This window comes from Jaminaea rosea, assembly GCF_003144245.1.
Source record: "Jaminaea rosea strain MCA 5214 unplaced genomic scaffold BDZ90scaffold_4, whole genome shotgun sequence".
Classification (NCBI taxonomy): domain Eukaryota; kingdom Fungi; phylum Basidiomycota; class Exobasidiomycetes; order Microstromatales; genus Jaminaea; species Jaminaea rosea.
This window is the reverse complement of record NW_020289978.1, coordinates 326,833-350,594: the sequence shown is the minus strand read 5'-3', so window position 1 is coordinate 350,594 and position 23,762 is coordinate 326,833. Positions and strand designations below refer to the sequence as shown.

The 23,762-nt window shown below is 59.2% G+C and overlaps 10 protein-coding genes across 10 annotated transcripts; 5 read left to right on the top strand and 5 right to left on the bottom strand.

Annotated features, from left to right (window-relative positions):
- Positions 1-627: 627 nt before the first annotated feature.
- On the top strand, positions 628-2,515 carry BDZ90DRAFT_231373 (hypothetical protein). The gene is made up of 2 exons (XM_025505837.1): positions 628-1,263; positions 1,348-2,515. The coding sequence occupies exons 1-2, from the start codon at positions 709-711 to the stop codon at positions 2,425-2,427; spliced, it is 1,635 nt and encodes a 544-aa protein (XP_025362995.1). The 5' UTR covers positions 628-708; the 3' UTR covers positions 2,428-2,515.
- A 17-nt stretch (positions 2,516-2,532) lies between these two features.
- Positions 2,533-4,123, top strand: BDZ90DRAFT_250857 (DnaJ-domain-containing protein; the record flags this gene model as incomplete). The annotated part of the gene is made up of 3 exons (XM_025507713.1): positions 2,533-2,857; positions 2,948-3,308; positions 3,402-4,123. Exons 1-3 carry the CDS (start codon positions 2,837-2,839, stop codon positions 4,121-4,123), a joined length of 1,104 nt encoding a protein of 367 aa, XP_025362994.1. The 5' UTR covers positions 2,533-2,836.
- Positions 4,124-4,263: 140 nt separating this feature from the next.
- On the bottom strand, positions 4,264-6,064 carry BDZ90DRAFT_231372 (hypothetical protein). Its single transcript, XM_025505836.1, has 3 exons — positions 5,586-6,064; positions 4,618-5,490; positions 4,264-4,535 (listed from the first exon to the last, which is right to left on the bottom strand). Exons 1-3 carry the CDS (start codon positions 5,936-5,938, stop codon positions 4,304-4,306), a joined length of 1,458 nt encoding a protein of 485 aa, XP_025362993.1. The 5' UTR covers positions 5,939-6,064; the 3' UTR covers positions 4,264-4,303.
- Positions 6,065-6,267: 203 nt separating this feature from the next.
- BDZ90DRAFT_231371 (hypothetical protein) lies at positions 6,268-8,602 on the bottom strand. Its single transcript, XM_025505835.1, has 4 exons — positions 8,466-8,602; positions 7,194-8,390; positions 6,736-7,110; positions 6,268-6,658 (listed from the first exon to the last, which is right to left on the bottom strand). The coding sequence occupies exons 1-4, from the start codon at positions 8,578-8,580 to the stop codon at positions 6,381-6,383; spliced, it is 1,965 nt and encodes a 654-aa protein (XP_025362992.1). The 5' UTR covers positions 8,581-8,602; the 3' UTR covers positions 6,268-6,380.
- Positions 8,603-8,768: 166 nt separating this feature from the next.
- On the bottom strand, positions 8,769-12,681 carry BDZ90DRAFT_278750 (putative RNR1-ribonucleoside-diphosphate reductase large subunit). The gene is made up of 8 exons (XM_025509116.1): positions 12,496-12,681; positions 12,305-12,364; positions 12,152-12,181; positions 11,741-12,043; positions 11,474-11,649; positions 10,426-11,397; positions 9,865-10,332; positions 8,769-9,786 (listed from the first exon to the last, which is right to left on the bottom strand). The coding sequence occupies exons 1-8, from the start codon at positions 12,529-12,531 to the stop codon at positions 9,000-9,002; spliced, it is 2,832 nt and encodes a 943-aa protein (XP_025362991.1). The 5' UTR covers positions 12,532-12,681; the 3' UTR covers positions 8,769-8,999.
- A 242-nt stretch (positions 12,682-12,923) lies between these two features.
- On the top strand, positions 12,924-15,643 carry BDZ90DRAFT_231370 (hypothetical protein). Its single transcript, XM_025505834.1, has one exon. It carries the CDS (start codon positions 12,963-12,965, stop codon positions 15,195-15,197), a length of 2,235 nt encoding a protein of 744 aa, XP_025362990.1. The 5' UTR covers positions 12,924-12,962; the 3' UTR covers positions 15,198-15,643.
- On the bottom strand, positions 15,578-16,432 carry BDZ90DRAFT_213958 (hypothetical protein; the record flags this gene model as incomplete). Its single annotated transcript, XM_025504183.1, has 2 exons — positions 15,578-16,081; positions 16,157-16,432. Coding segments are annotated over 2 exons (780 nt in total), but the record flags the coding sequence as incomplete, so codon positions are not given.
- A 1,307-nt stretch (positions 16,433-17,739) lies between these two features.
- On the top strand, positions 17,740-18,612 carry BDZ90DRAFT_219010 (Nucleotidylyl transferase; the record flags this gene model as incomplete). Its single annotated transcript, XM_025504386.1, has 2 exons — positions 17,740-18,111; positions 18,172-18,612. 2 exons carry the CDS (start codon positions 17,740-17,742, stop codon positions 18,610-18,612), a joined length of 813 nt encoding a protein of 270 aa, XP_025362988.1.
- Positions 18,613-18,699: 87 nt separating this feature from the next.
- Positions 18,700-20,380, bottom strand: BDZ90DRAFT_264299 (putative HOS2-putative histone deacetylase). Its single transcript, XM_025508631.1, has 2 exons — positions 20,101-20,380; positions 18,700-20,019 (listed from the first exon to the last, which is right to left on the bottom strand). The coding sequence occupies exons 1-2, from the start codon at positions 20,333-20,335 to the stop codon at positions 18,827-18,829; spliced, it is 1,428 nt and encodes a 475-aa protein (XP_025362987.1). The 5' UTR covers positions 20,336-20,380; the 3' UTR covers positions 18,700-18,826.
- Positions 20,381-21,328: 948 nt separating this feature from the next.
- BDZ90DRAFT_212529 (hypothetical protein) lies at positions 21,329-23,599 on the top strand (the record flags this gene model as incomplete). Its single annotated transcript, XM_025504143.1, has 5 exons — positions 21,329-22,114; positions 22,316-22,492; positions 22,571-22,996; positions 23,036-23,162; positions 23,334-23,599. Coding segments are annotated over 5 exons (1,782 nt in total), but the record flags the coding sequence as incomplete, so codon positions are not given.
- Between the last annotated feature and the right edge of the window lie 163 nt (positions 23,600-23,762).

Sequence of the window (23,762 nt, the reverse complement as noted above, 5' to 3'; positions counted from 1 at the left end):
CCCATTTGGAACGCACTCGCGAAGTTGCGAAGCCTTTGCCCAGGACAGCAGAGAGATAGCGACTCGCCACCAACAAGTCGCCTACACTGAGAGCTTCTACAAATGCTTCTCTCCTCTGCTGCCGTACATCTGCTCTGGCCTGGCTACCTCTCCAGTGGCTCTGAATGCGAGTCGCTGACTGTTGGTGTCTGCGCAGGGCATCTCTTGCCTGTCGAGATGATCTAGCTTGAGCAGCAAGCTGCGAAGAGGACGAGGGGCCTGCGAGGGCTCCACCGAGGTTGATGTTCCTCTGTCGGGCTATTGAGCCGCTGAAAAGGGGGTCCATCGCGCCAGAGAGTGGAGCGGCGGCGATGGCGATGTCTCGTAAGATTGAGGATGATGAAGGTTGAGAAGGTTGTAGGTCGAAGGTGTTGAGAAAGGTCAAGCTCAGTCGGTGAGGAGGCCGCATCTGACGCGGCCTCGCATTCAGCCACCAAGGACGAGCCAGTCGATGAGCCAGTTCCGCCCTGGCGCTCAAAAGTGGAGTGCGAGTCGATGCGGGCGGGCCGAGGGGGACAAAGTCGAAAGCCACAGCGGTGGTGGTTGGGGAACTCTACTACCACCAGTCATCCACACCTGCTTCACTTCATTTCATCTCCTCAAGGCCGAAAGGGCCAGATGCGGCCCTGATCTCGCTTCTCCTTCCTTCATCCCATCTCCTTGCCTGCCATGTCATACAAGGCGGCGACTGGCGCAGGTCCTTCGCTCCCCTCTCGAATAATAGACGCCTACTCAACCCACACCTCACTGCACGACTCGATCCGTCCACTCCTCGACGTCGTCCGCCTACAAGAGCAGACGCAAAACGATTTGTACGCGCAAAAAGGCCGGCTGACATCAAAGCGCACAACATGGAATCGCATAGAAGGTCGCTTCGCAGATGGCGAGGCCGCTCGGGATGCGCTTCACCCTGGAGTCGGCACCAGGCTCGGGGCCAAGCTAGTTGCCAAGAGAAGGCGCAAGCTCGAGGCCGCTGCAGCGCTTTGGAGAGAGAGGTATCGGGAAAGGGACGAATTAGAGGCTGAGATCGTGGAGATGGAGAAAGAAGTCAGGCTGACGGAAGAGAGGTTGACGGAGATAGAGAGGGCGAATGAAAGGTTGCTCGTGCTCGAAAAGGAGCTTGATACCCTCGACGAGAGCCTCTTCAGTGGACCGACGGAGGGCTGCTCTGCGGAAGATCAAGGGGAGCACTCTGTCCTCGTAGCAAGGGAGACGCGAAGATTTGTGCGTCCAGCGGTGCACCCTTCGCTTGCCGTCCTCACTTAGCTAACAATGTTTCCCTCTCTTTCCCCCTTCCCTTCTTCACAGCTCTCAGCAGAGAATGAGCGAGAGCGACGCTCACGGGACAAGCTACATGCCTCTCTTCCATCGTTCGAGTCTGTCCTCTCACACCTCCGCCAAGCCCTCGCCGTGACCCTTGAAGCGGGCGTACCCACAAACACCAAATACACTCGTCAACTCTTCGTCAATGGCAGCCCGAACATCGTTGCGCGGCGGGTGAGCACACTGGTGCTTTCGGCCAAGACGGCCAGCGGCAAGGGGACGACATTTTTCGCTGAGGCGAGGGGCAGCCAGTTGCTGGTCAGGCGACTGCCCGTGCTCAAGTTGATGGATCTGAACCGCTTGCCCGTGGGAGGACCCACGGCTACTTCTGTTGCTCCTGCTTCAGTAGCTGCAGTGGAGCCCATGAGCGAGGCGAGCATGCATGGCTCCCTTGAGACCTCGTATGCGCAGGCGCAAGCACAACTGGCGCATGTGAGAAGAGAAATCAGACGGAGCAAGATGAGGAGCGAGTTCTTCCGCGAGAAGATTGAGGCGCTTCAGCTCGAGGAGAGGCGAGCATGGCTTGGCTTGAGGCAGCTGCGTAGGGACATCGTCGTAGGTGTGGCCCGGGAGGGCAAGAGCCTAGAGGAGGCGGCAGTGGCTGCGGCTGCAAGGCAGGGTGGGGCGCTAGGCACTGAAGAGGATTATGATGACGAGGCAACCTTGGCGGGCGATGCAGAGGAGGAGATCAGGAGAGCGACGGCGACGATATACCTCGACGATCCCGTCGACGACGATGCTAGCGGCGGCAGTGACACAACCCCAGCCCGCGAGCAAGATGGCTCGAAGCTCGTCGTCCCTCCGCCATTGGGTCGCACAGATTCTGCCGCCACATCAAATGAAAGCGACGCAGGCGAGGGCTTCTCGTATATCCGCAATCCTCACCTCGGGACTGGCAATATGACAGCAGACGATGGAGCTCTGCAGCTGCTCAACCCGAAGGCAATCACCGCCAAAAGTACCAAAGCGCTGCGTCGCACCTTGCGCGCGTGCGTGCGCGATACCAATCGCAAGGATGGCGCCAATTCGACGGACGACCTGCCCACTTTTTGGGACATGTCGTAGCGCGCGCGCAGCCTCAAATTTATATCCAGTATCACGTTGTTGGACCTGTACATACCGCATCGCAATGCAATGCATTTCATCCATGCCATGTCATTGAGCATCGGTCGATGGGTCGCGTGCCACGGGTGCCACGGCCACAGTTGACCCGAGGTCGGAGTGGAGGAGGCCCGAGCAGAGCGCCGCGTCCTTGTCGTCCTTCTCGCCGTTTCTCCCTCCGTCTGGGCATTGCACACTCGAATCGCGTCTGCGCTCCCTTCCTTCCGCATCAACCACTACCTCCATCGTCACTGAATCCAACGCCAACATTCCGCCCTTCAAGAGAAAAGCATCCTTCTCTTCTTCATCTGGCAAAGCCAACAATACCCGCACCAAGCCCAACAGCAGCAAGGCATCACGAGCATCTGCGAAGATGGGAAAGGACTACTACAAGGTGAGTCTGTCCAGGATGGCAGCATCATGCATTCAGCTCATGGCGAACCCCTCTTGCTGACCTCGCGCTCTATTGCATCCATGCCGCTAGATCCTTGGCGTCAGCAAAGACTGCACAGACGATGACCTCAAGAAGGCCTACAAGAAGGCAGCGCTCAAGCACCATCCCGACAGGAATAAGGACAAGGGCGAGGAAGCGCACAAGAAGTTTCAAGAAGTAGGCGAGGCATTTGAAGTTCTCAGCGACAAGAACAAGCGAGCCGTCTATGACAATTATGGTGAGGAGGGGCTCAAGGGAGGGGCGGGCGGACCGCCACGTGGAGCTGGAGGGATGGGAGGTATGGGCGGGATGCCAGGGATGGGTGGATTCCCTGGTGGCGGGGGAGCGTCATTCAGCTTCAGCCCGTCAGACCCCAACGATATCTTTGCAAGCATCTTTGGCGCCATGGGCGGTGGAGGGGCAGGCGGCAGCCCCTTCGGCAGCATGGGCGGAGGCGGTGGTGACCCCTTCAGCAGTGGAACGCGCACGAGGAGGGGTGGCGGAGGAAGCTCCGGCATGGGAGGAATGCCCGGCATGGGAGGAATGGGAGGAATGGGTGGCATGCCTGGCGGATTTGGTGGTATGGGCGGTAGTAGTCCCTTCGGCGGAGGAGGCATGGACTTCGATATGGGTGGTGGACCCAGCTCTAGCTCGTCAGCCGCTCCAGAGAAGAAAGACTTCGAGCGTCCCCTCCCTGTCTCACTAGAAGACCTGTACAAGGGGGCAAAGAAGAAGCTCAAGATCGGCCGACGCACACTCAGCGGTAGGCAGGAGGAGAACATCCTTGAAGTCGACGTCAAGCCTGGATGGAAGGCAGGGACCAAGGTACGCTACGCGGGCAAGGGCAACGAACTGCCCTCTGGGGCGTCGCAGGATGTTGTCTTCATCATCGAGGAGAAGTCGCATGACCGCTACACAAGGGACGGAGACAATCTGAAGGTCAAAATGCCGCTACCGCTGGCCGATGCGCTCGACCCACCCGCTGCGGGAACCAAACGCCAACTTTCTACACTGGATGGGAGGAGCATCGCCCTCCCCTTGCCGACACCGATGCCGGGTCGCACCACGATTGACAATGGGCGCACGACCCGCGTCGCAGGGGAGGGTATGCCCATCTCGAAGACGCCGGGCAGGAAGGGAGATCTCATTGTTGAGTGGACGGTTGAAGTTCCACAGAGGTTGACCGAGCAGCAGAGGAAGGCAGTCAGGGCCGCGCTCGCCGGTTGAGTGGGAGACGAGATGAGCAGAAGGAAGCAGAGCAATATCACCATGTCCCGAACTCTTGAATTACCAATGTCACCTTCTGAACTCCTAAAAGACTATTCTCACGCTCTTGATGATTGAGAGTATCGATTGAATGCATTGCTGCCTGCCATTGCGCTCAAAGTGGTATCGTGGTTCCTGCGTTCAATCCTCCTCCCCCTCTTCAAACAAGGCCCCCCTCTCTCCCTCGAGCGGTTGACCATAATCATCTACACCCAACCTCTTCTGCCTCGCCTTCCAGCAGAGACACAGCACAAGAAGCGCAGCTTGCAGCACACCCGTACAGACGTACGCTGCCAGTGAGGTCCACTCTATCCCGGGCCGGACAGCGAGGGAGTAGACGAAGAGTGCTGAGCCTGGCACTTGGAGGCACATCCTGGCGAGGGAGAGGTCAAAAAGGGTAGTCAGGTCAGCTGAGCGCGTGTGAGGATATTATCGAGCGAGAAGCTCGTGCTCACATTGGAATAGACAGACTGCCAACGGTCCTCTGCTTGGCCGTGTGCACGATCTGGGGGACGTACTGCGCCGCCGCGAGCAGCGTTCCCGTGATACCCAGGAAGGCTGCCCACCTGGACACGAGGAGCCTCGATGACGACCCAAAGGGAGCCGCGGCCATCTCGTGACCCCACTGCCAGCCATGCGGCGGAGTCGTAGGCGGGGGAAGCGGTATAGTCGGCCCAGGCTCGTCTGGACCCGGAGGCTTGGGAAAGGCAGAGTCCGGGAGTGATGAGACGAGCAACAGGGTGACGAGTGTGATGAAGAGGAAGTGGATGGCAACGATCCATGCCAGAGCGATTGCGAGGGACCATTCGGGGGTTTTGTGCTTGATCTTGCGTACTCGATTGCCTGGCCTGCGCTTCCTGCTGCGGAGAGCTCGAGGCGCCGATGTGAGGAGAGCTGACCTGTCGGAGGGTCGATGTGGTGCTGAGAGGAGGCCTGGGGCGAGGCCGGCTGGCTTGGCTGATGAATGCCCTGCATTGCTTGAGAGCCAGGAGGGCCAGAGAGAGCGTGACGTCGCGGTTGAGGATGCTGCTGCGCTGCTGTCTGCTGGTTTGGATGTGCTGTTCGCTGCGGCGGCAGAGGTGGAAGCTGCGGGATGACCGCTGTTGGTGCTGCCACTACCATTGAACGTCGAATAGTTGGCCGCAATGTGAGAGCCAACCGAATCGATGTCACCGATCGACGAGCCATCATCGCTATCCCCATCCTCGTCGTCTGATCCGTCTTCCTCGTCTCCTGCAGCAACAAGCCCAGCTGCTCTTCCCCTGGCAACAGCGACAACCTTCTCATAGCGAAGCTCCTTCGGGTAATAGATGATGAAGAGGACAAAGCTGCGGCGAGGCGAGCGGAGGAGCGGGTGAGGAGTAGTTGTCAGCCACCAGCATCAGGCCGCTCCGTCTCTCCCATCCTGGTGCTGCCGACTCACATCATGACGAACATAGCCCACTGCAATCCCACCTGTACCACCCCCAGCAAGCCTTCGGCACATTGCCCCGCAGTCAAGACCTTACAGCACCTCACACTGCCCCACTGCAGAGCCACGACGTTCAGGAAGGTACTCGCCGAGCTCGTGGCACCCAGCAGTAGGAACCATGGGCTGAATCCCAGTGACGAGCGTCGCGCGATGATACGGTATAGTTGCGGCAGGTACGAGATGACTAGGCCTAAGCAGAGGAATAGCCCGAGCGAGAGGACCAGAGGATCGTGATGTGGGGTGCAGCTTGTGGGGTCCGGGCCGGACGAGGTGGAGGATAACGAGGGCAGCAGCAGCATCATCATGGTGACGACGTGGTCTCAAGCGGACCGAGCCAGATGTCGTGTGCTGCGAGGATGAGGCTGCTACGATGCTTGTTAGCGTGGGTTCAGAGAAAAGGAGCGGTACAGAGGCGAGGCAAGAAAGGAGCAATGACCAACGATGAGCCGCGCTTCAACCTCAATCTCGATTCTCGATGCACTCCACTGCAGCGCTGACGTCCAAAGAGTCGAGGGCTCAGTCCGCCCGCCGGCTGCGAAGTGTTGCTTTTTCCACTGTTGGGCTCCAGGGCCAGAGGCAAAAGGAAAGGGACGTGCACGCACGGCGAGAGGCGCAGCCTTCACGCACCCCGGACGGCAGTTGCAACGAAGTTGAATTATTCAACGAGATCCAAGCTACTTCCTTTAACGCCTCAGCAGCCCTCAGATGGCTACTCACCGCCTGCTCACCGTCTGCTCATCACCTCGCTCACGCAGCGCTCGCCGGCTGGGCCTGCTGCTGCTGAGTGGCTTCCGCGTTCTCTCCTCCGTCCTCCTCTCCTGGCCAGTCATTCGGGCTCAAGAAGGCACAGATGACCAGTCGCCCACCGAATTGACGGCCAGCAATAGCCTTCAACGCCGACTCGCACTGCGAAGTCTCAGCAAAGCGCACGTACACGCGCCCGACACCCTCGCGCTCCTTGCCTGCCTCCTCTGCCGGTGGGGGAGCGCTCGTGATCGAAGCTTTCCATGCCTGGGCCGATGAACCTGTCGAGCGAGCAGAGGAACAGAAGGGTCAGTCGATGCGCTCAGGGTCCGTTCTCCTCTCTCCTCCCTCTGCTCACCCTTGCTCTGTGCCACAGGCCTCGGAATCCTGACATCTAACACCTCGCCGTACTTCGCGCACTCGTCCCTCACGTCCTCCACGATCTCTCCATACTCTACATCGTCCACCAGCTCCTCCGGCGTTACCATATTCAGCATAGTCATGCAAGCCGTCGGCTCGCCACCACCTTCTCCAGCGGTCGGAAGAGCAAAGGATCGCACACCGAGAGCGCCAGCGTTTGCGCCCGTCATGCCGCCCGTGGACTGGCCGGTGCCTCGTTGACCTGATTGGGCGGGCTGGACGACGAGCTTGCGGTCACCGAGCTCCATATCGTTCAGACCTTGGCAGGCTAGGTCCGTCAGGCTTGGATCGACGTACTCGCAGAAGGCAAAGCCTGCGCACAGAGGGGAGGGGAGTCAGTCGTCAGGTCAGGTTTGGATCTTGGTGCCCTCGTCCGTCCGCTCGTTCTCCACTTACCCTTGGATGGGCCATTGTTTGCCTCTCTGACGAGATTGAAAGCCCTCAATTCTCCGAAGGCCTTCAACAGCTCGATGACCTGATCTTCATTCAGATACGTAGGCAAGCCTCCAACGTAAATCTTGTTTGGTCCATCAGGGACATTAGTGCTGATCACTCCCGGCACATGCAAGCTGGGAGGCGGGCCGACATCCGGCCCTGCGTAGTCCTTTGGCCGGCGGATCTTGAGCGCTTGACCATTATAGATGACTCCGTCGAAGCTCATGGCATTTGTAGCCTCCTCCGGGCAGCGAAACTCGACGAACGCATAGCCCTTTTCGCTATTGACTTGCGTGGATACGCAGGGTTCTCCCTGGTCAGAGAGTTGGAAGTTCATTTGGCGCATACGCTCGTTCCAGAATTGGGCAAAGGAAGCTTCTGTGACGCCGTAGGGGAGGTTCCCTACGTAGAGGCGACGTGATTGACGGTTGGAGCTAGACATGCCCGAGCCTACTTGTGGTACTGAAGATGAGGCGCCGGCTACACCCATGGCGAGTGCTTCTGCCCCACCGAAGCGGATGGGGGGAAGGTCGCCGTGTCCCCCAACCCCGTGCCCGCCAGTGTGCGGGATGTTCGACTGGCCCTGAACGCCTAGCGTCCTCGACTGTCCCGGGATTCCAAACAGCCCAGTGGACTTGGCCTCCATCGCACTGATGTTCTCAAAGCCTTGTGCTGTGATGCCCCACTTGGAGTTCTTGCGCTTGCGCTCGCTGATCGGGCGAGTTCCCTCGGGTGTCGGGCTGCGCATGCGAGCAGGGGAGGGCTCTGCTGCGGTTCGCCAGTCCCCACCACCGCTACCTCGTCCTCTGCTGCCGCCACGCCCTCCATCTCCGTACGCATCGTAGTGACGGCCTCCGTGCCCTGCCCCGTACCCGCCTGCATATCCGCCGTACCCGTTGTACGGATCGTCGTACCGCCTTCGAGAGGCGTAAGGGTCGTCCTGTTCAGGGTAATAGCCACGTCCTGCTCCTCTATGGTAGTAGTCTTCTGCCGCTGGAGGATCGTCTCGCCTGCGCCGCGAGCTCTTGCTGCTACTGTAGTAGTCGTCATCTTCATCATCCCTGGCACGGCGGCGACGGCTGCTGCGATCTCGATCGTCATCGATGCGATGGCGGTCTACATCCGGGTCGTCTCGGTAGGAGCGGCGGGAGCTGCGGTCTAGAGCAGCAAAGTAGGGAGCGGGTGTCAGCGTGGATGCACAGCATGCAGCGAACGGCGGTCTGAGGAGCTCACCTCGATCATAGTCTCGATCCCCGCCGTCACGCCTGGACGAACGGGTCGAGCCTCCTCTTGCGTCCCGCTCGATTGAGCTGAGAAAAGCGTCCGTCTGTCGCTCTGATGATGACATGGCGGCGAAAATTCAGAAAGAGGTGGATGGAATGAAGAGGGAGGTAGGAGGGAGCGAACACAAAACGCGGGCTGCAACAGGAAGGAAGCTGGATCCGACTGACGGGAAGCGGGTGAGCGTCGAGATCGCGACTCCAAATTCGGCACCGACTGACGCCTTGCTTCCTCACTCTCGTCTACACTCACGATGGCACAACGTAAGATAGGCAGAATGCTAGCTGAGATTGAATCAATGAAACAGCGAGGAAAGACGTGAGAACTACGAGACCCACAAGAACAAGATACAAGACCGATGGAGAGGACAGGAGAGTAGAGGAGAAAAGACCGTGAGATGGCAATGGGGAATGACGCGTAGCAGAGGATCAAAGGGGGATATGGATGAGTCGTCAAGAGCAGGGTGAGTCGAGGTGCTGCTCGCCCTCATCCTGAGCACATGAGGCATGCTTCCTTGTTCTCCAGCGAGCACACAAGAGTATCAGCCTCAAGCTGTCTCTGCCTCTGACGCTGAAGAGCAGCCTGGAAGCCGCCGTCTGCCTCCTCGGCGCCGTTTGCCTTGGCAGCCATGTTAGCCGTCTTGCTAGCCTCCTCCTGCGCCTTTGTCTTAGCCTCAGCGATGGCCGCCGCCTCGTCAGCGGTGGAAGGAGAGAGCTTGGCCGCGGGAACAGCATCCTCCGAATCGGTCGAGGCGGTGCTGACCGCCGGGCTGGCGGGGGAAGCACCATTCGACAAGCGGGGAGGTTGAGCCTTCAGGCCTCCAGGGCCATCCTCCGTTACGGTGCCGTCAACACCAAGGCGGCCCACGCCAGCCGTGAGGTCAGCAACTCCATTTGCCGAAGGAGGCTTGGAGCCATTGACGGCTACGGTCGGGACGGCGCCGGAGGGAGTCGAGGCACCGCTGTTGCTGCTGCTGCCGGCACCGGGAGCGACGACGGCCTTCTTCGCGCTGCTGGCTTTGCGGTTGGCCTCCTTGGCGAGAGCCTGCTCCTCGGCTGACACTGTGAACTGAATGGCGTTGGCTGCAGGGCGGGTGCGGAGGTAGTAGGTTCCAGTCTTGAGTCCCTTGCGCCAGCCGTAGAAGTGCATGGAAGTCAATTGACCGAATGAGGGAGCGGACAGGTGAATGTTGAGGGATTGCGACTGGCAGATGAAGGCTCCGCGGTCGGCGGCCATGTCGATGATCGTCTTCTGCGAGATCTCCCAGACGGTCCTGCGAGGGGCAACAAGAGGAAAATGTTGTTAGATACTGTGCATAAACGACGATGATGCGCTCGCAGCCGCAACTCACTTGTACAGTCTCTTGATACGGTCCGGGATACCGGGCACGTTCTGCACCGATCCACCGTGCGCAATGATGCGATTCTTCATCGTCTCGTCCCACAGTCCCTGCTCTACGAGCTCGCGCAGCAGCCAGGGATTGACGACCTGGAACTCTCCCGCGAGAACACGGCGAGTGTAGATGTTGGACGTGTAAGGCTCGAAGCACTCGTTGAAGCCGAGGATCTGCGACGTGGACGCCGTGGGCATCGGGGCGAGGAGAAGAGAGTTGCGAAGACCGTGCTTGGCAATCTTCTCCTTGAGGCCGGCCCAGTCCCAAAGGTCGGAGGGGGTCACGCCCCACAGGTCGTACTGCAGCTCGCCACGAGAGGCGGGAGAGCCCTCATACGTCTCGTAGGGGCCGTCGCGCTCGGCCAGCTCGCAGGAGCGCTCGAGGGCAGCGTGGTAGATGGTCTCAAAGATCTGGATGTTGAGCTTCCTGTGACGCGCGAGTAGGGTTGGGTGGGAAGTTAAGGAGTAGTCAGTAAACATCACCTTCTGCGCTGATGGTCCCCTTCTCCTTCGAACTCACTTGCCCTCAGCGGAGTCGAAGGGGTAGCCCATGATCATGAACGCGTCGGCGAGACCCTGGACACCGATACCAATGGGGCGATGCCTGAAGTTGGACCTCTTGGCCTCGGGCACAGGGTAATAGTTAACATCGATGATCTTGTTCAAGTTCTTGCAGATGACCTTGGCCACCTCGTGCAGCCTCTTGAAGTCGTACGTCTTGGTTTGAGCGTCGATGAAGGCCGGAAGGGCGATCGAAGCAAGGTTGCACACAGCGACCTCGTCAGGTGCGCTGTACTCGATGATCTCAGTGCACAGGTTGGAGCACTTGATGACGCCGAGGTTCTTCTGGTTGCTCTTGCGGTTTGCGGCGTCCTTGTAGAGCATGAAGGGGTTGCCTGTCTCAGTCTGGGCCTCAAGGATGGCGTACCAGAGCTTTTGGGCCTTGATCGTCTTCTTGACGCGTCCCTCTCGCTCGTACTTCTCGTACAGGGCCTCGAATTCCTCGCCGTAGCAGTCGGCAAGGCCAGGGCACTCGGCTGGGCACATGAGGGACCACTCGCCGTTTTGTTCGACGCGCTTCATGAAGAGATCCGGGATCCAGAGGGCGTAGAAGAGCTCGCGGGCGCGGACTTCCTCCTTGCCGTGGTTCTTGCGCAGGTCTAGGAACTCGAATACGTCAGAGTGCCAAGGCTCGACGTAGATGGCAAAGGCTCCAGGACGCTTGTTGCCACCCTGGTCGACGTAGCGTGCTGTGTTGTTGTAGACTCGCAGCATGGGCACAATACCATTTGAGGTACCGTTGGTCCCGGCGATGTAGGAGCCGGTCGCGCGGATGTTGTGAATGTTCAAGCCGATACCGCCAGCAGTCTTTGAGATCATGGCGCAGGTCTTGAGCGTGTCGTAGATGCCCTCGATTGAGTCGTCCTTCATGGTAACGAGGAAGCATGAGGAGAGCTGGGGGTGAGGAGTGCCGGCGTTGAAGAGCGTGGGGCTGCGCGAGAGAGGGAGGGGTCAGATGGTAGTCAGCAACTGTCTCAGTGCTCTGAAGTAGGGATTCCGGCGCTCACCTGGCGTGCGTAAAGGTTTTCTGGGACATGAGGTTGTAGGTCTCGATGGCCGACTCGATGTCGTGGCCGTGGATACCGACAGCAACGCGCATGAGCATGTGCTGCGGGCGCTCAGCGACACGCCCGTTGATGCGGAGAAGGTATGATCGCTCAAGGGTCTTGAAGCCGAAGAAGTTCTGTGATAGGCGGGACGAGGGTCATGATGGTGGCGTGAGCAGGTGAGGCTGAGTCTCAAGGCCACCGCTTTTGCCACGCGCAGCAACTCACGTAGTGGAAGTCGCGCTCGTAGATGATAGCGCCATCAAGAGCCTCCTTGTTCGCCATGACAGCGTCGTACGTGTCCTTTGAGATCATGGGGCTGTGCTTGTTGTTCTTCGGGTTGACGTACTCGAAAAGGTCCTGGACGACGGCGCTGAACGTCTTGCGCGTCTCCTTGTGCAGGTTCGAGATGGCGATACGCGCTGCAAGGACAGCATAGTCGGGGTGGGTAGTCGTCTTGTAGGCTGCCGTCTCTGCGGCGAGGTTGTCGAGCTCGACGGTCGTCACGCCTGCGTAGATGCCGTCGATGACCTAGTGGGCACGGCGGAGGAAGAGGCGGCGTGGGCGGAGGGCGGAAGAATAGTGGTAATGAGCACAAGCCATGATGGGGAGCCGCTATACACGGCGCTGCGGGCTCACCTTCTTGGCCACCTCGTAGTGGTCGACATACTGAGTGAAGTGAAGGTCAAGAGCACAATAGTCAGCATCAAGTCGCGTCGCGTGACCTTGTCCGAGAAGGTTGATTGTGGTGGTGATGATGATGATGGCCTAGGCTCGCGTCTGAGGACTCACGTTGGTGTCAAGACCGTAGCAGAGCTTGCCGATACGGGCTGTGACCTTGTCAAAGCGGATCTGTCAAGGCGTAGAGAGGAGCGAGGGTGGACGTGTGAGCACGACATCACATATGCGCGACTTGCCATTGTCGATTTCGTCGCTGGTGATGATGGGCAACGCGCTGAGTCGCCACCTTGCTGAGCACTCACCGTCTCCTTTCGGCCGTCTCTCTTGTAGACGTACATCGTGTAGCCTATAGTAGAGGGCGATACACGGTGAGAGGAAAAGGAGTAGGGCGTAGGGTGTTGTTGATGAGGGAAAGAGGAAGGGAAGCCGTCGACGACGCGATCTCCTACTTTATGGGCCTTTGCTCTTCGCAGCCACGCAGATCGATCTGCCTCTCTACGCGTTGGACTCGAGACGCGCTTCAATCTCAAGGCCGAGGCGGGCGGACGACGGAGAGCGTCGGAGCAGGAAAATCGAGACGGAACGGCAGGCAAAGGCCAGGCAAGGGGAGGGCAAGCCACAGAGACCAAGGGCGGAGAGAGAAACGAGGCCGACTCAGAGGATGCGAATTCACTTTGAGATTTTGGCCGGACGCAGAGAAGGCGGCTTGGCTTGGCTTGACTTGACTTGACCTATACCATCACCACCAACTCCATCTACTTCGGTGACCATGGGCAAAGACGGCAAGAAGAAGAAGTCAAATGGCGGGAAAGTGGCTGTGCAGGAGGGTAGTACTGCTTCTCTTCCTGTCGCACTCAAGCCCGAGTTCGACCCAGAGCTCGATGCTCTCTTCTCCAAGGCCGTCCAGCCAGCTGCTTCCACATCACAAGCTGTTGCAGCGTCGTCCCAGGCCAAGAAGGCAAAGACAAAAGCTGCAGAGGTCAAGCAGGAAGCTGTCGGTGATGAGAGCAGCTCAGACGACGACGACGACGACGACGACGACGACGACGACGATGATGATGCCTCCTTGGCCATGTCAGACATTGAGCGCGAGATGGAGGAGCAGGGATTGGGTCTTCGTGAGGGCGAAGATGCAGATGACATTGACGACGCCGGCAGCGATGACGACGATGACGATGACGAGGAGGCAGGCGGTCATGACGACGTGGAAAGCTCCAGTGAGCTGGACAGCGATGCTTCTCCACCCCTCCATGAGACCCTCGCGGGCGCTGCCGGCCAAGCAAGGGTCCGTCGTAAGCTGGAAGAGCGAGCGGCCGAGACTCCCCTCATAAGGGACCAGCGCACGATTTTCATCGGTAATCTCCCCATCGACATCGTTCTGCACTCATCCGAACGCCATCTTACCAACCAGCTCAAGAGGCACGTCATCTCTCACTCCCCCTATCCGTCCATCACCCGCATTGAAGCCATCCGCTTCCGCTCAGTCGCCTTCTCCCGCCCAACAATGGACTACGCCGCCGAATCAGGAGCAGACGCAGCCGCCAATGAGAAGCGTCGCAACCGCAGCAGAGCCTTTGCGGATGCAGTGGCGAGGAAGCAAGCAGCGGAGGAGGGAAAGGGGCCGGCGAATGTGTGGCTGAACGCGAAGCAGAAGAGGAAGGTGGCCTACATCAATCAGGAGATCAACGAGAAGGCCAAGAGCGTCAATGCCTACGTGACGCTGTCGTCAGTAAGCGAGAAGGATAGGACAGCGTTGGCCAGTCTGCCCAATGGGTCAAGCGAAGTCAAAGCGAGCAAGGTCACACCGCCCGTACTGGCCGCCCTGCTGGCATCACAGCTGGACGAGACGCTCTTTGAGGGACGTCACCTGCGTGTCGACCTCGTTCAACCACTGCCGCTGGCAGATCTCGTACAATCAGGATTGGAGGGCGTGCTCGCCTCCTCGTCTTCCTGGACTACCACTGAGATGCAGTCCCTTGCTCGCATCCTGGCGGGTGGGAATAATAGACGAGACGACCAGGCGAAGACGCTCTTTGTTGGCAATCTCGACTTCGAGGCAGACGAGGAAGAGCTACGCGCCGCACTTGAAGAGGTCCTGCGACAGGAGCGCGGGGAGCCCCCGTTGGCTGCTTCATTGCTGCAAGGCGCTGGCCATGAGGAGCGCAGTAAGGCTCTTGCCTCTCTCCCGCCGTTTGAACAAGCCGCAGCAGATGGCGACGCTGACGCAAGCTCATCAAGATCTTTCGCTCGCAAGACATGGGTACAATCCGTTCGCCTGATCCGTGATGCAGCCACGCAAATGGGTAAAGGCTTCGGATACGTGCGCTTTCTGGACGAGGCCTGCGTTGATGAGCTGATGGCTGTCTACGAGGCGGACGAGGCCTTTCTTTCTGCTGCTCGCCCCGGCGGAAGTGGTGGTATCAACGACGGCAGGACGGAGAGTGGTGGCAGGGTGGACTTCAAAAGGAGGCTGAAGCTCAACAAGAGAGGGCTGAGGTTGTCGAGATGTAAGGGCAATGCCGGGGGACAGGGACAAAAGGGCAAGAGGAAGGAGAGGACTGCTGATAGTGACAATGATGAGGGGGAGAATGCATCGCGGACCACCGCAACCCCACAGCGCAAAGACACGAAGCGACGTCGCTCAATGGGCGCTCCTACCCCTGGAGGCAGCTCACCGTCAACACAGCGCCGCATTGCCAAGGCCAGTGCAGCCGGGGACGTCAATGGCACACCATCGAAGAAAGCCAAGACCACTACCGCTCCCGGCACCTCCGCCAGTGGCATTATCGCCAACCCTTCACCCGCGCAACCCCGCACGGCAGCTGATCTTGCTCGCCTGGAGCTGAAGCGCAACGATCCCGCCAGGCAGGCCAAGAGGCTTGCGAAGAAGCAAAAGAAGAGGGACGAGATTAAGGGCAAGGCGAGTGGTGCGGCTGCTGCCGTGGATTTGAAGAAGGTGGCGGGGAAGATGAAGAAGAAGGAGAGGAGCAAGGGGGGAAAGTAAGCCGAGTAATAGGGGGTGCGTGTCGTCGAATGTCATTGCTACTGTACAATTGAGCAAGCCGCCTCCGCGTTCCAACCCACTTCTTCAAGGAAAGCTCGCCATCGCTCTCGCTACTTGCCGTAAATGCCCTTCAGCACATTGGCGCTCATCGGTCTCTCCCGTTCCCTCGCCTCCCTCGCCGCCCTAGCCGCAATCGAGGCTGCTGCCGCCTTTGTGGCTGATGACGCAGAAGGCGGTGAAACGGAGCGTCGGGACTGGCTCGCTTCCTCATCGACCTCTTTGCGCTTTCTCTTTGCTCGTGCAGCTTCGTCAACCATCGTCGCTGAGGGAGGCGAAGGACGCTTCTCGCCTTTGGCCTCGCGGTCCTCCGCGCCCGTTGCCGCCTCATCACCGTTCTTCCTCTTGCCATTCTTCTTCTCCTTTTTGCCCGTCGCGGTAGATGCTTGCAGTACCGCTCGCAATATCACCTCCTCCTCCGGTACCGGGTTCAGTGGAATCACGTCGGCGACATTGGATGCTGTGAGCGGAGCGACGGCGCTACTACTTGACGAAGAGGAAGCTGGAGCCTTGAGGGCGATGTACCCTGGCTCGAATGTTGCAGAAGTGATCGGGCAGGTGGCCTTCGCCGACGCGTTCGATGAGGATGAAGACGAGGAGGAGCCCAGCACGGCCTTGAGACCAGACTCACTCATCACTGCGCCGCTCCCTGCCGCGCGAATGAAGACGAAGCGGTGTGAGCCGTTCATAGGTCGACCGGTGAGCGGGCAGGCAAAGGGGGCGGGCAATTGCTCGTCATCCGAGTTTTGGTGGCCATTGCTGCCGTTTTGTCCATTCTTGGGAATGTTTGCCGCTGGATTATCGTGCAGCTTGAGCTCGGTGACATCCTGTCCCAGGCAGGGTTTAAAGCATCAGCTGGCTGAACTACATCACTTGTCGCATGTTTGGTCGCGGCTACTCACCTTGAGCTTCCTAACATGCGACATATTCGCACCTGCCTCATCCTTGACTCCCTTGGCGTCATTGACCTTGCTTTGAATGAGCCAATTGACAAGGGCCTCCTTGTTGTACATCCTGCCCAAGCCATCCGCCACGACTGGCTGCTTGAGGGGCTTCTTGGACAGAGCGCAAGTAGACCATCGCGCTCGCCTCTGTCTGGCAGCCTCCTGAACTGGCTTGCCTACTTTGACCTTGACAAGCTCATCACGACGAGCGATAGACCCTCCGTCATTACCCATGGTGGCGCTGAGTCGGTTTAGGGCGATAGGTAGAAGCAAAAGAAATCGCTACTGAAGCCAGCGACGGACGGACAGAGGTGCAGCTCGCAGATTGCAGGCCCAAGGCGGGGCGGGGCCGCTGCCGAGTGCGTGCGGACTTGACATCCGTTGATTGGCGGGCAGAGACGGACGGCGAGGAGCGAGTCAAGGGTGCCTGCCGCCTGCCAGAGATTCATTTCCTCGTCCCTCTTTCATCATCATCTCTGGCGAAGGGGGCAATACCAGCACCCATTTGCAACTGCACCATCGTCTTGGCATCAATGGCTTCATCAACGTCATCTGAACCAGATGTGAGCATTCGCGGGCTGATCCGCGCAAGGTATCGCACCATACATCACGCTAATCTCATTGAAACATCCTCGTAGCATCGTAATCTCGTCTCGCAGCACAGTGCTCAGACCCAGTCTTCCTCCACCTCTGGAACCAACAGTAGCGTCAACACCACATCATCCTCACTGTCATCACGGCAGCCCGCGGCGCAGTCATCACTACCGCCTGGCCAGCCTGCCATCCGTATGACAGACTCCGCATCGGGTCCTCACGCGCCTTCGTCGCTCAAATTTGCAGCTCTGAGCGTAGACTCGTACCACCTCGACAGCCCACCTTTCACTGGCGTACCTATCGGATCGGGGCCCGCCGACCAAGATAAGCTGGACCAAGCTGGACGACAATTAGCAGAGCAAGGCGCCGGATCATCGCAGAAGGGCTCTAACACAACGAGTCCCCTCGCCCGAGCTCAATACGGTGCAGCCGACGCTGATAGTATGGCGGCTCAGCACAGTCGTCAAGGAAGCAAATCGAGGCAGTCGAATGGCCATGCCCTCCGTGACTTCCCATCGCCTTCTACACCCACGGCATCCTCATCACAGAGCAGCGCTGACAGGCCTTCAGGCGCGCTGGACCGCGATGTCCCCAACTGGGAGCTCGACGGCAGAAGGCGGATGAGCAGCGCCTCGTCGACTCAATTGCAGCGAGATGCCTCGACCTCAACAGCCCCGTCATCTGTGTCTTCCCTGCCGCCAGGTCATTCATTGGGCCGCAGCACCAGCGCTGGCTATTCGGAAGGTCGCCCTCTCCTCACTCAGTTGACGGATGATGTCGATGGCCTCAATCACCAGCACGAACCAGACCAAGAAGTTGACGGTGATGGGCACGGCTACGTTCTTGGCAACCCAAGCGGAGCATCAAGTAGTGAAGCCGACGTCGTGCCGGTGCAGAGCCAGCTCAAGGCAGACTACAGCTTCCCGCGGCATCGCCTTCCTCTCCAGATGCGCGACGAGTCCAAGATCCCCCTCGTCATCGTAGCGTGCGGTTCTTTTTCTCCGCCGACCTATCTGCATCTGCGCATCTTTGAGATGGCCAAAGACCAAGTCATCGAGAGCGGGAAATACGAGCTACTCGCGGGTTATTACTCACCCGTCAGTGACCATTACCGCAAAGCTGGGCTGGCGCAAGCTAAGCATCGCGTCAGAATGTGCGAGCTGGCCGTCGAGAAGACGTCAACATGGCTCATGGTGGATGCGTGGGAGAGTTTGCAGGACGAATATCAGCGCACGGCTGTTGTGCTTGACCACTTTGAGCATGAGATCAATGGACCACTCGCGCCCTCAGCAGGATCAGCTTCGGCAAACGGCTCGCGAGTTACATCCCCAGCGGCATCCACCTCCGCGTCTACCTCGGCACAGCCACGCCATCCAGAGCGGGGCGTCCTCATGTCTGACGGGCGTCGTCGACGTGTCAAGATCATGCTCCTCGCAGGCGGGGATCTCATTCAATCTATGGGCGAGCCGGGCGTATGGGCAGATGCGGACTTGCACCACATTCTCGGACGATACGGCTGCATGATCGTCGAACGCACGGGCGCAGATGTGTGGAGCTTCCTCCTCTCCCACGACTTGCTCTGGCGCTATCGCCGTAATCTGCGCGTGGTCAAGCAGACGATTTACAACGATATCTCGAGCAGTAAAGTCAGATTGTTCGTGAGGAGAGGGCAGAGTATCAAGTACCTGCTGCCCAATTCTGTCATCAAGTACATTGAGACTCATGAGCTGTATAGATTGGATGTCAAGGCGCAACAACTCCAGCTCTATAGAGAGGAGGATGGAGAGCCGTACTTGGCGCCGGAGGACGAGCAGTGGTAGTGAGATGCGAGGACAGGAGAGGGGGAGAGGGATGCAATCGCGTCGGCCGTCGTCTTCATACCGTACCATGCCGTTTCACACAGTGTAGCACAGCAGTCGTTCAAGTTGCACGTCTAATGATCTGATCGATCGAGTCAATATCAAGAGAGCATTGATTGTGGTATCAGTACAACAGAACAAGGTACACAACCTCGCATCCTCCTGCTCCCCTCTCTCACTTATCCTCCCTCGGATCCCTCACATCCTCCTCCTCGAGCCACTTCCCAGCGAGATCTCCCGGAGGCAATTCCTGCATCTGCACACTCGGCGCTCCATGCAAGTAGCGCAACTCCTCCATGATCTTGACTCGTATCTTCTCCAAGCTGGCACGAGTATTTTGATTCTCCACGCGGCCCCCTCCTCCGCCACCAATCCCTCCCCCACCAGCAAAGCCCAGCCCGCCACTCCCTCCAAAAGCGGCCGACGCTCCTCCTCCAGGCATGCCAGGCATGTTCTCGTGCAGGCGCTTCGAGGGGAGGAAGAAGTCGTCGTAAGGCGTGTGTGGGAGGGCGTCGGGTACTGTCGTGCCTGTGAGGACACTAGTCTCGTAAGCCCAGCAACGAGCCACGTTGCGGATTGTGTAGCCACCCCCGCCCAGTACGAGCAGAGGCAGGCCAAAGGACTTGATGAAGCGCACGCATTCGCCATGAGCTGCGATGCTCAGATTGAAGCATCCTAGCCTGTCCAACCCTAGCGAGTCGGCACCGCACTGCAGCACGATTGAGGCTGGGCGGAATGTATCGATCGTCCGTTCCATGACGCTCTTGAACAACCCTACGTACCCGGCATCGTCGATTCCGTCTTGCAGCGGGACATTCAAGCAGAAGTGCTTGCCCAGCCCCATCCCGACTTCACTGAGCGCTCCGGTGCAGGGAAAGAAATCATTGCCGTATTTGTGGAACGACACGGTCATCACTCGATTCGAGTTGTAAAAGGCCTCCTGCACTCCGTCTCCGTGGTGAATATCGATGTCGATGTACAGCACCCGCGCATGATACCTGAGGAGTTGCAGAATTGCCAGCACAATGTCGTTGACGTAGCAAAATCCGCTCGCCTCTCCCTTCTTGGCATGGTGGAGACCCCCACTCCAATTGATGGCTATGTCCGTTGACCCGGAGGCCAGCTTGCGGGCTGCTGCCAAGGAGGCGCCGGCATAGGAGCGACAGAAGTCGTACATGCCGTCGAAAATGGGGCAGTCGTCTGCAAAGTTGAACTTGGTGAAGGAGGCCGTGGGCGGGGTTGAGGGGGTGACCGTGCTGAGGAACTCAATGTACTCTTCGTCGTGGAAGTCTTCTAGCTCTTGACGCGTGGCGGCCGTGGGCGTAAAGCATTGCATGTGATCTTGTAGGCCATACCCTAAGACTAGGCCTGAGAGCGAGGATGGATGAGAAACAGGTGAGCAGAGAGGACTTTCCAGCGCAGTAGGGGCAAGAGCGAGCCAATACTCACGATTGGTCAAGGTAAGTCTAGCCGGCTTCATCGGATGTAGCATGCCATAGTGATATTCTCCGACCCCTTTTGGGAAGTAATAGCTCACCCGCTCTCTCGAGTGAGGCTGGACATGGCTGCTATCCTGAAGAAGGGCTTGCGGGTCGCCCTCCCAGAAGGGCGTGGCAGCGAACGTCCTCGTATCAGGAGATGATGACGAAGACGACGCTGCAGAGTCAAAATTGAGGACGACCATGGACGAGGCGTTGATGGTCGTCCTCCCCACTCTGCGCGGGCGAGTTCGCTGAAGGATGAGTTGTGGTGTGGTAGTGACTCGGGATGGATGAATGGAAACCTTGAATCCGCCTGCGTCTCGCCTCGTCTGCCTCTTCCGGGTCCTTTGACGTCTCGACTCGACTCGGCGGCCATTTCCCCGTCTGTCCGACGTCGTCCTCGTCCTAGACGACGGTGCGTGCGTGCCGTCAACCGGCTAATCATCGCATCACTCCATCAACCTTTCTTGCCCCGGCCGCATTTCTTCTTCTCCTTCTGTCCCAGCATCCTCAACCACCCACCTTGATACGGTCTTACCTATTCTTTTCCCACCGGTCGTCGTGAGCCCTTCAGCCCATCCTCGTCAGAGGTCAGAACACTCCGCTCCGCTCCGCCGGCGACGAATTCCCACTCGCCGCACCATCTACGGCTATAGGTACCCGCCTTACGGCCGACTGCACGCTTTACCTGCTCAGCACCGCTCTGACTGCTCCGCCCTCTCGGCGTCGTCATCGTCACCATCACCACGCAGCTCGGTTGACGACGGGCTCAGTAGTCCGCGCCCGGACTTGGGTGGATATTGCCCATACGTTGCGTCAGCATCCACGGCCATTAGCGTCAGTATAGGCTGTATAGTGGTGTGGGTGGGCAGAGCCGCAATTTGCACAGCCTTCGCGTCAACCAAAGCCAAATAACAACGACGGTGACGCCGACGGCGACGAACAACGACGAGCAACGCGTGACGCCCTCTACCTCCGCCGCCCTCGCCGACATCGCCGCTCTTGCCGCCGACCCTTCACCCGTGGGTCTCGCATCGTCGCACTCCATCTTCCTTTCTCTTCCATCCACGCCCTTTCTCCCACCCATCACCAACAGCATGGACACCCTGATCAGCAACATCCGAATGAGGCATACGCCCGACCAGCAAGACAAGGCGCCGCCTTCGTCCTCATCAACCAGCGTCGCAGGCCGGCTTCTCCTCTCGCTACCCCCCGAGATCCTCGATCTCATCGCCCTCTACACGGGCCTTGCCTCTCAGACCCCCATAAGCTCCTCCCCTACCCCTCCTCAGGCGCTCCTTGACCTCCTCCTCGTCTGCCGCCAGATCCACGCCCACCTAGCGCCAGCCAACAACCCGCGTCTCTACGCCCGCATCTTCCGCTCCAAATTCGACACGGAGGCCATCTGCCGTCGCTTCGGGCGAAAGGCTGTGAGCTCTCGCGTCCTCTGCGACGAGCTTCAGCGTCGCTGCATTATCCTCAAGCGTATTCGTCATGCCACAGAGCTTGGTCGGCTCAGGCCCGAGGGGCCGGGAGAGGCAAGCGATGCCGCTATGCGAGAGAACCTCTGGTTGGCCTACTTGCTGTGTACGGAGAACGATGGCCTTAACGTCGCTGCGCTGCAATGGGCCAACATCAAGGAGTACTTGTCTCTGCACCACACGCAGGAGATGCTCGAGTCGGCGTTGGAGCCTGGATACCCGCCCGAGTCTGAGGACAGGGCGCTCGCCCTGCACATCGGGTACCTGATCAAGGACCCAGCTGAGCTCACGCAAGAGAGCAAGGATGAGGTGGAGGAGAAACTGTTCATTCTCAGGCCCTTTGTTTTTGCGAGCCACAAATTCGAGTGCTTCTATGCGCCTTGGACCCTCAGGTCGCTGCCCATCAGAAGGGCGGAGGAGCCCGGTGAGGCGATGGAGGAGGTGGAGAGAGAGAGGCACGAGGCTGCGGGACAGAGTCGCGCTGGATCTGTCAGAGGCAGCGTCAGCGACAGCTCGGGCGCTGCGCCGATACTCGCAGCGGCTCCCCACGCGAATGGCTCAACGTCTACGGCCACGGCCACGGAGGCGGAGGCATCAACCTCTGCACCTTCTCCACCTCGCGGACCTCCTGGTCTCGCCACGCTGTCCGCACCTACGACACTGCCCGCTCCCACAGGCGCTACCAGCACAACGGCTCCCCAGCCTGCCCAACCGGCCAATCCCTTCCTCGCAGACCTCGCTCCCAAGGTCCGCACAACTGTCCTCTACCACTGCGGGCAGCGTCTGACCCTGCGCCCTCCCGTCCTGGCCCACGCGGCCTACTTCTCCTTCTTCAACCAAGTAGAGTGCGACCCAGCCGTCGTCGGTCTTCAAGCCATCGTGGAGCGCGGCGCCGAGCCTGGAACACGCGATGCCCATGCCCCGGCGAATGGAGCACCGCAACGCCCTCCTATCCAGCTGGGGCTACTCCACCCATCCTTGTCGGCTGGCCGAGTGGGAGAAGAAACCACCGTCCTCGAGCAACCGGGTTACATACCTGGAGGGCCAATTCACTCCCTCTCCTCCGCAGAGCACGATCGCGACCTCGCGCGTCTCGTAGCCTGTCACGACCCTTACCGCTCTCCGGGGCTGAAGCCGTGCTTCTTTGCCGGGCAGCTCGAAGGTGCATGGGAAGGCAGGTTCAGTTTCTTCGACTTTGACTCGTACCGCGAGATGTTGGCAGGGAGGATGCAGAGCCTCTACGAGGGTCCCTTCGGTGAGCAGCCCCAGGTTTGGAAGTTGAAGGAACACTTTGTTCGTGTGGGTGAGGGCTCGGGATACAAGGAAGGGGGCCACGCAGGTGTGATTAGTGCGGGCTTTGGGGCTGAGGACCCAATGGAAGATGTGCTGCGCTTGCCTGGGACGTTGCAGGAGGCGAAGCAGAGGGCCAGAGAGCTAGACGCTAAAGAGGCTGCAGGCTTGCAGGGAGGCAGTAGTGCTGGACTCAGCGCCAAGGCAAAGGGCAAGGGGAAGCGATACGGCGACGACTACGACGAGCAGCCTGCGTCCAGTGGCAGCAAGAAGGTAATCATCGGCGAGCGACCAGCAGACTATGCGCTTTACCCGCGCTTCGCAGAGGAGGAGGGAGGCGACGAAGCCGCCTACGGCTACCTGAACTCAGCTATGGCTCGTGACCTGCGACGCTCTGCTTCCAAGGCCGCTGAGAGCGACTCATCTGAAGAAGACGTCGGCCTCTCGACGGACCGCTACGAGATGCTCATTAGCGGGATAGGCCACTCAGCCTGGGGTCGCTTCGTACTTCGCGGCCGTGTGCGCGCTTGGGATGGTATGGTCATCCTTTCCAAGGAGTATCGACCCGACGGACGAGGACGATGGCTCTATCGTGGGTACGCGCTTGCAGGGGCCGCCCTTGTGGGGAGGTGGAGGGACTCTTTTACTCCTCGCGAGATGTCAGGGTACGAGGGGCCATTCGTGCTGAGGAAGAGGAAGGGGGATGAGTCTGCAGGCACTGCAGCTGCGTAAGGGTTGGGGATAAGAGAAGAAAAGTCACCGTCAGCTGTTCCCTATCCCTGATCGCCCTCTGCTTCTCGCGATACACTGTCACCTCTTTCATCCTCATCATGCTTGATACAGCTCTGCCATATACACG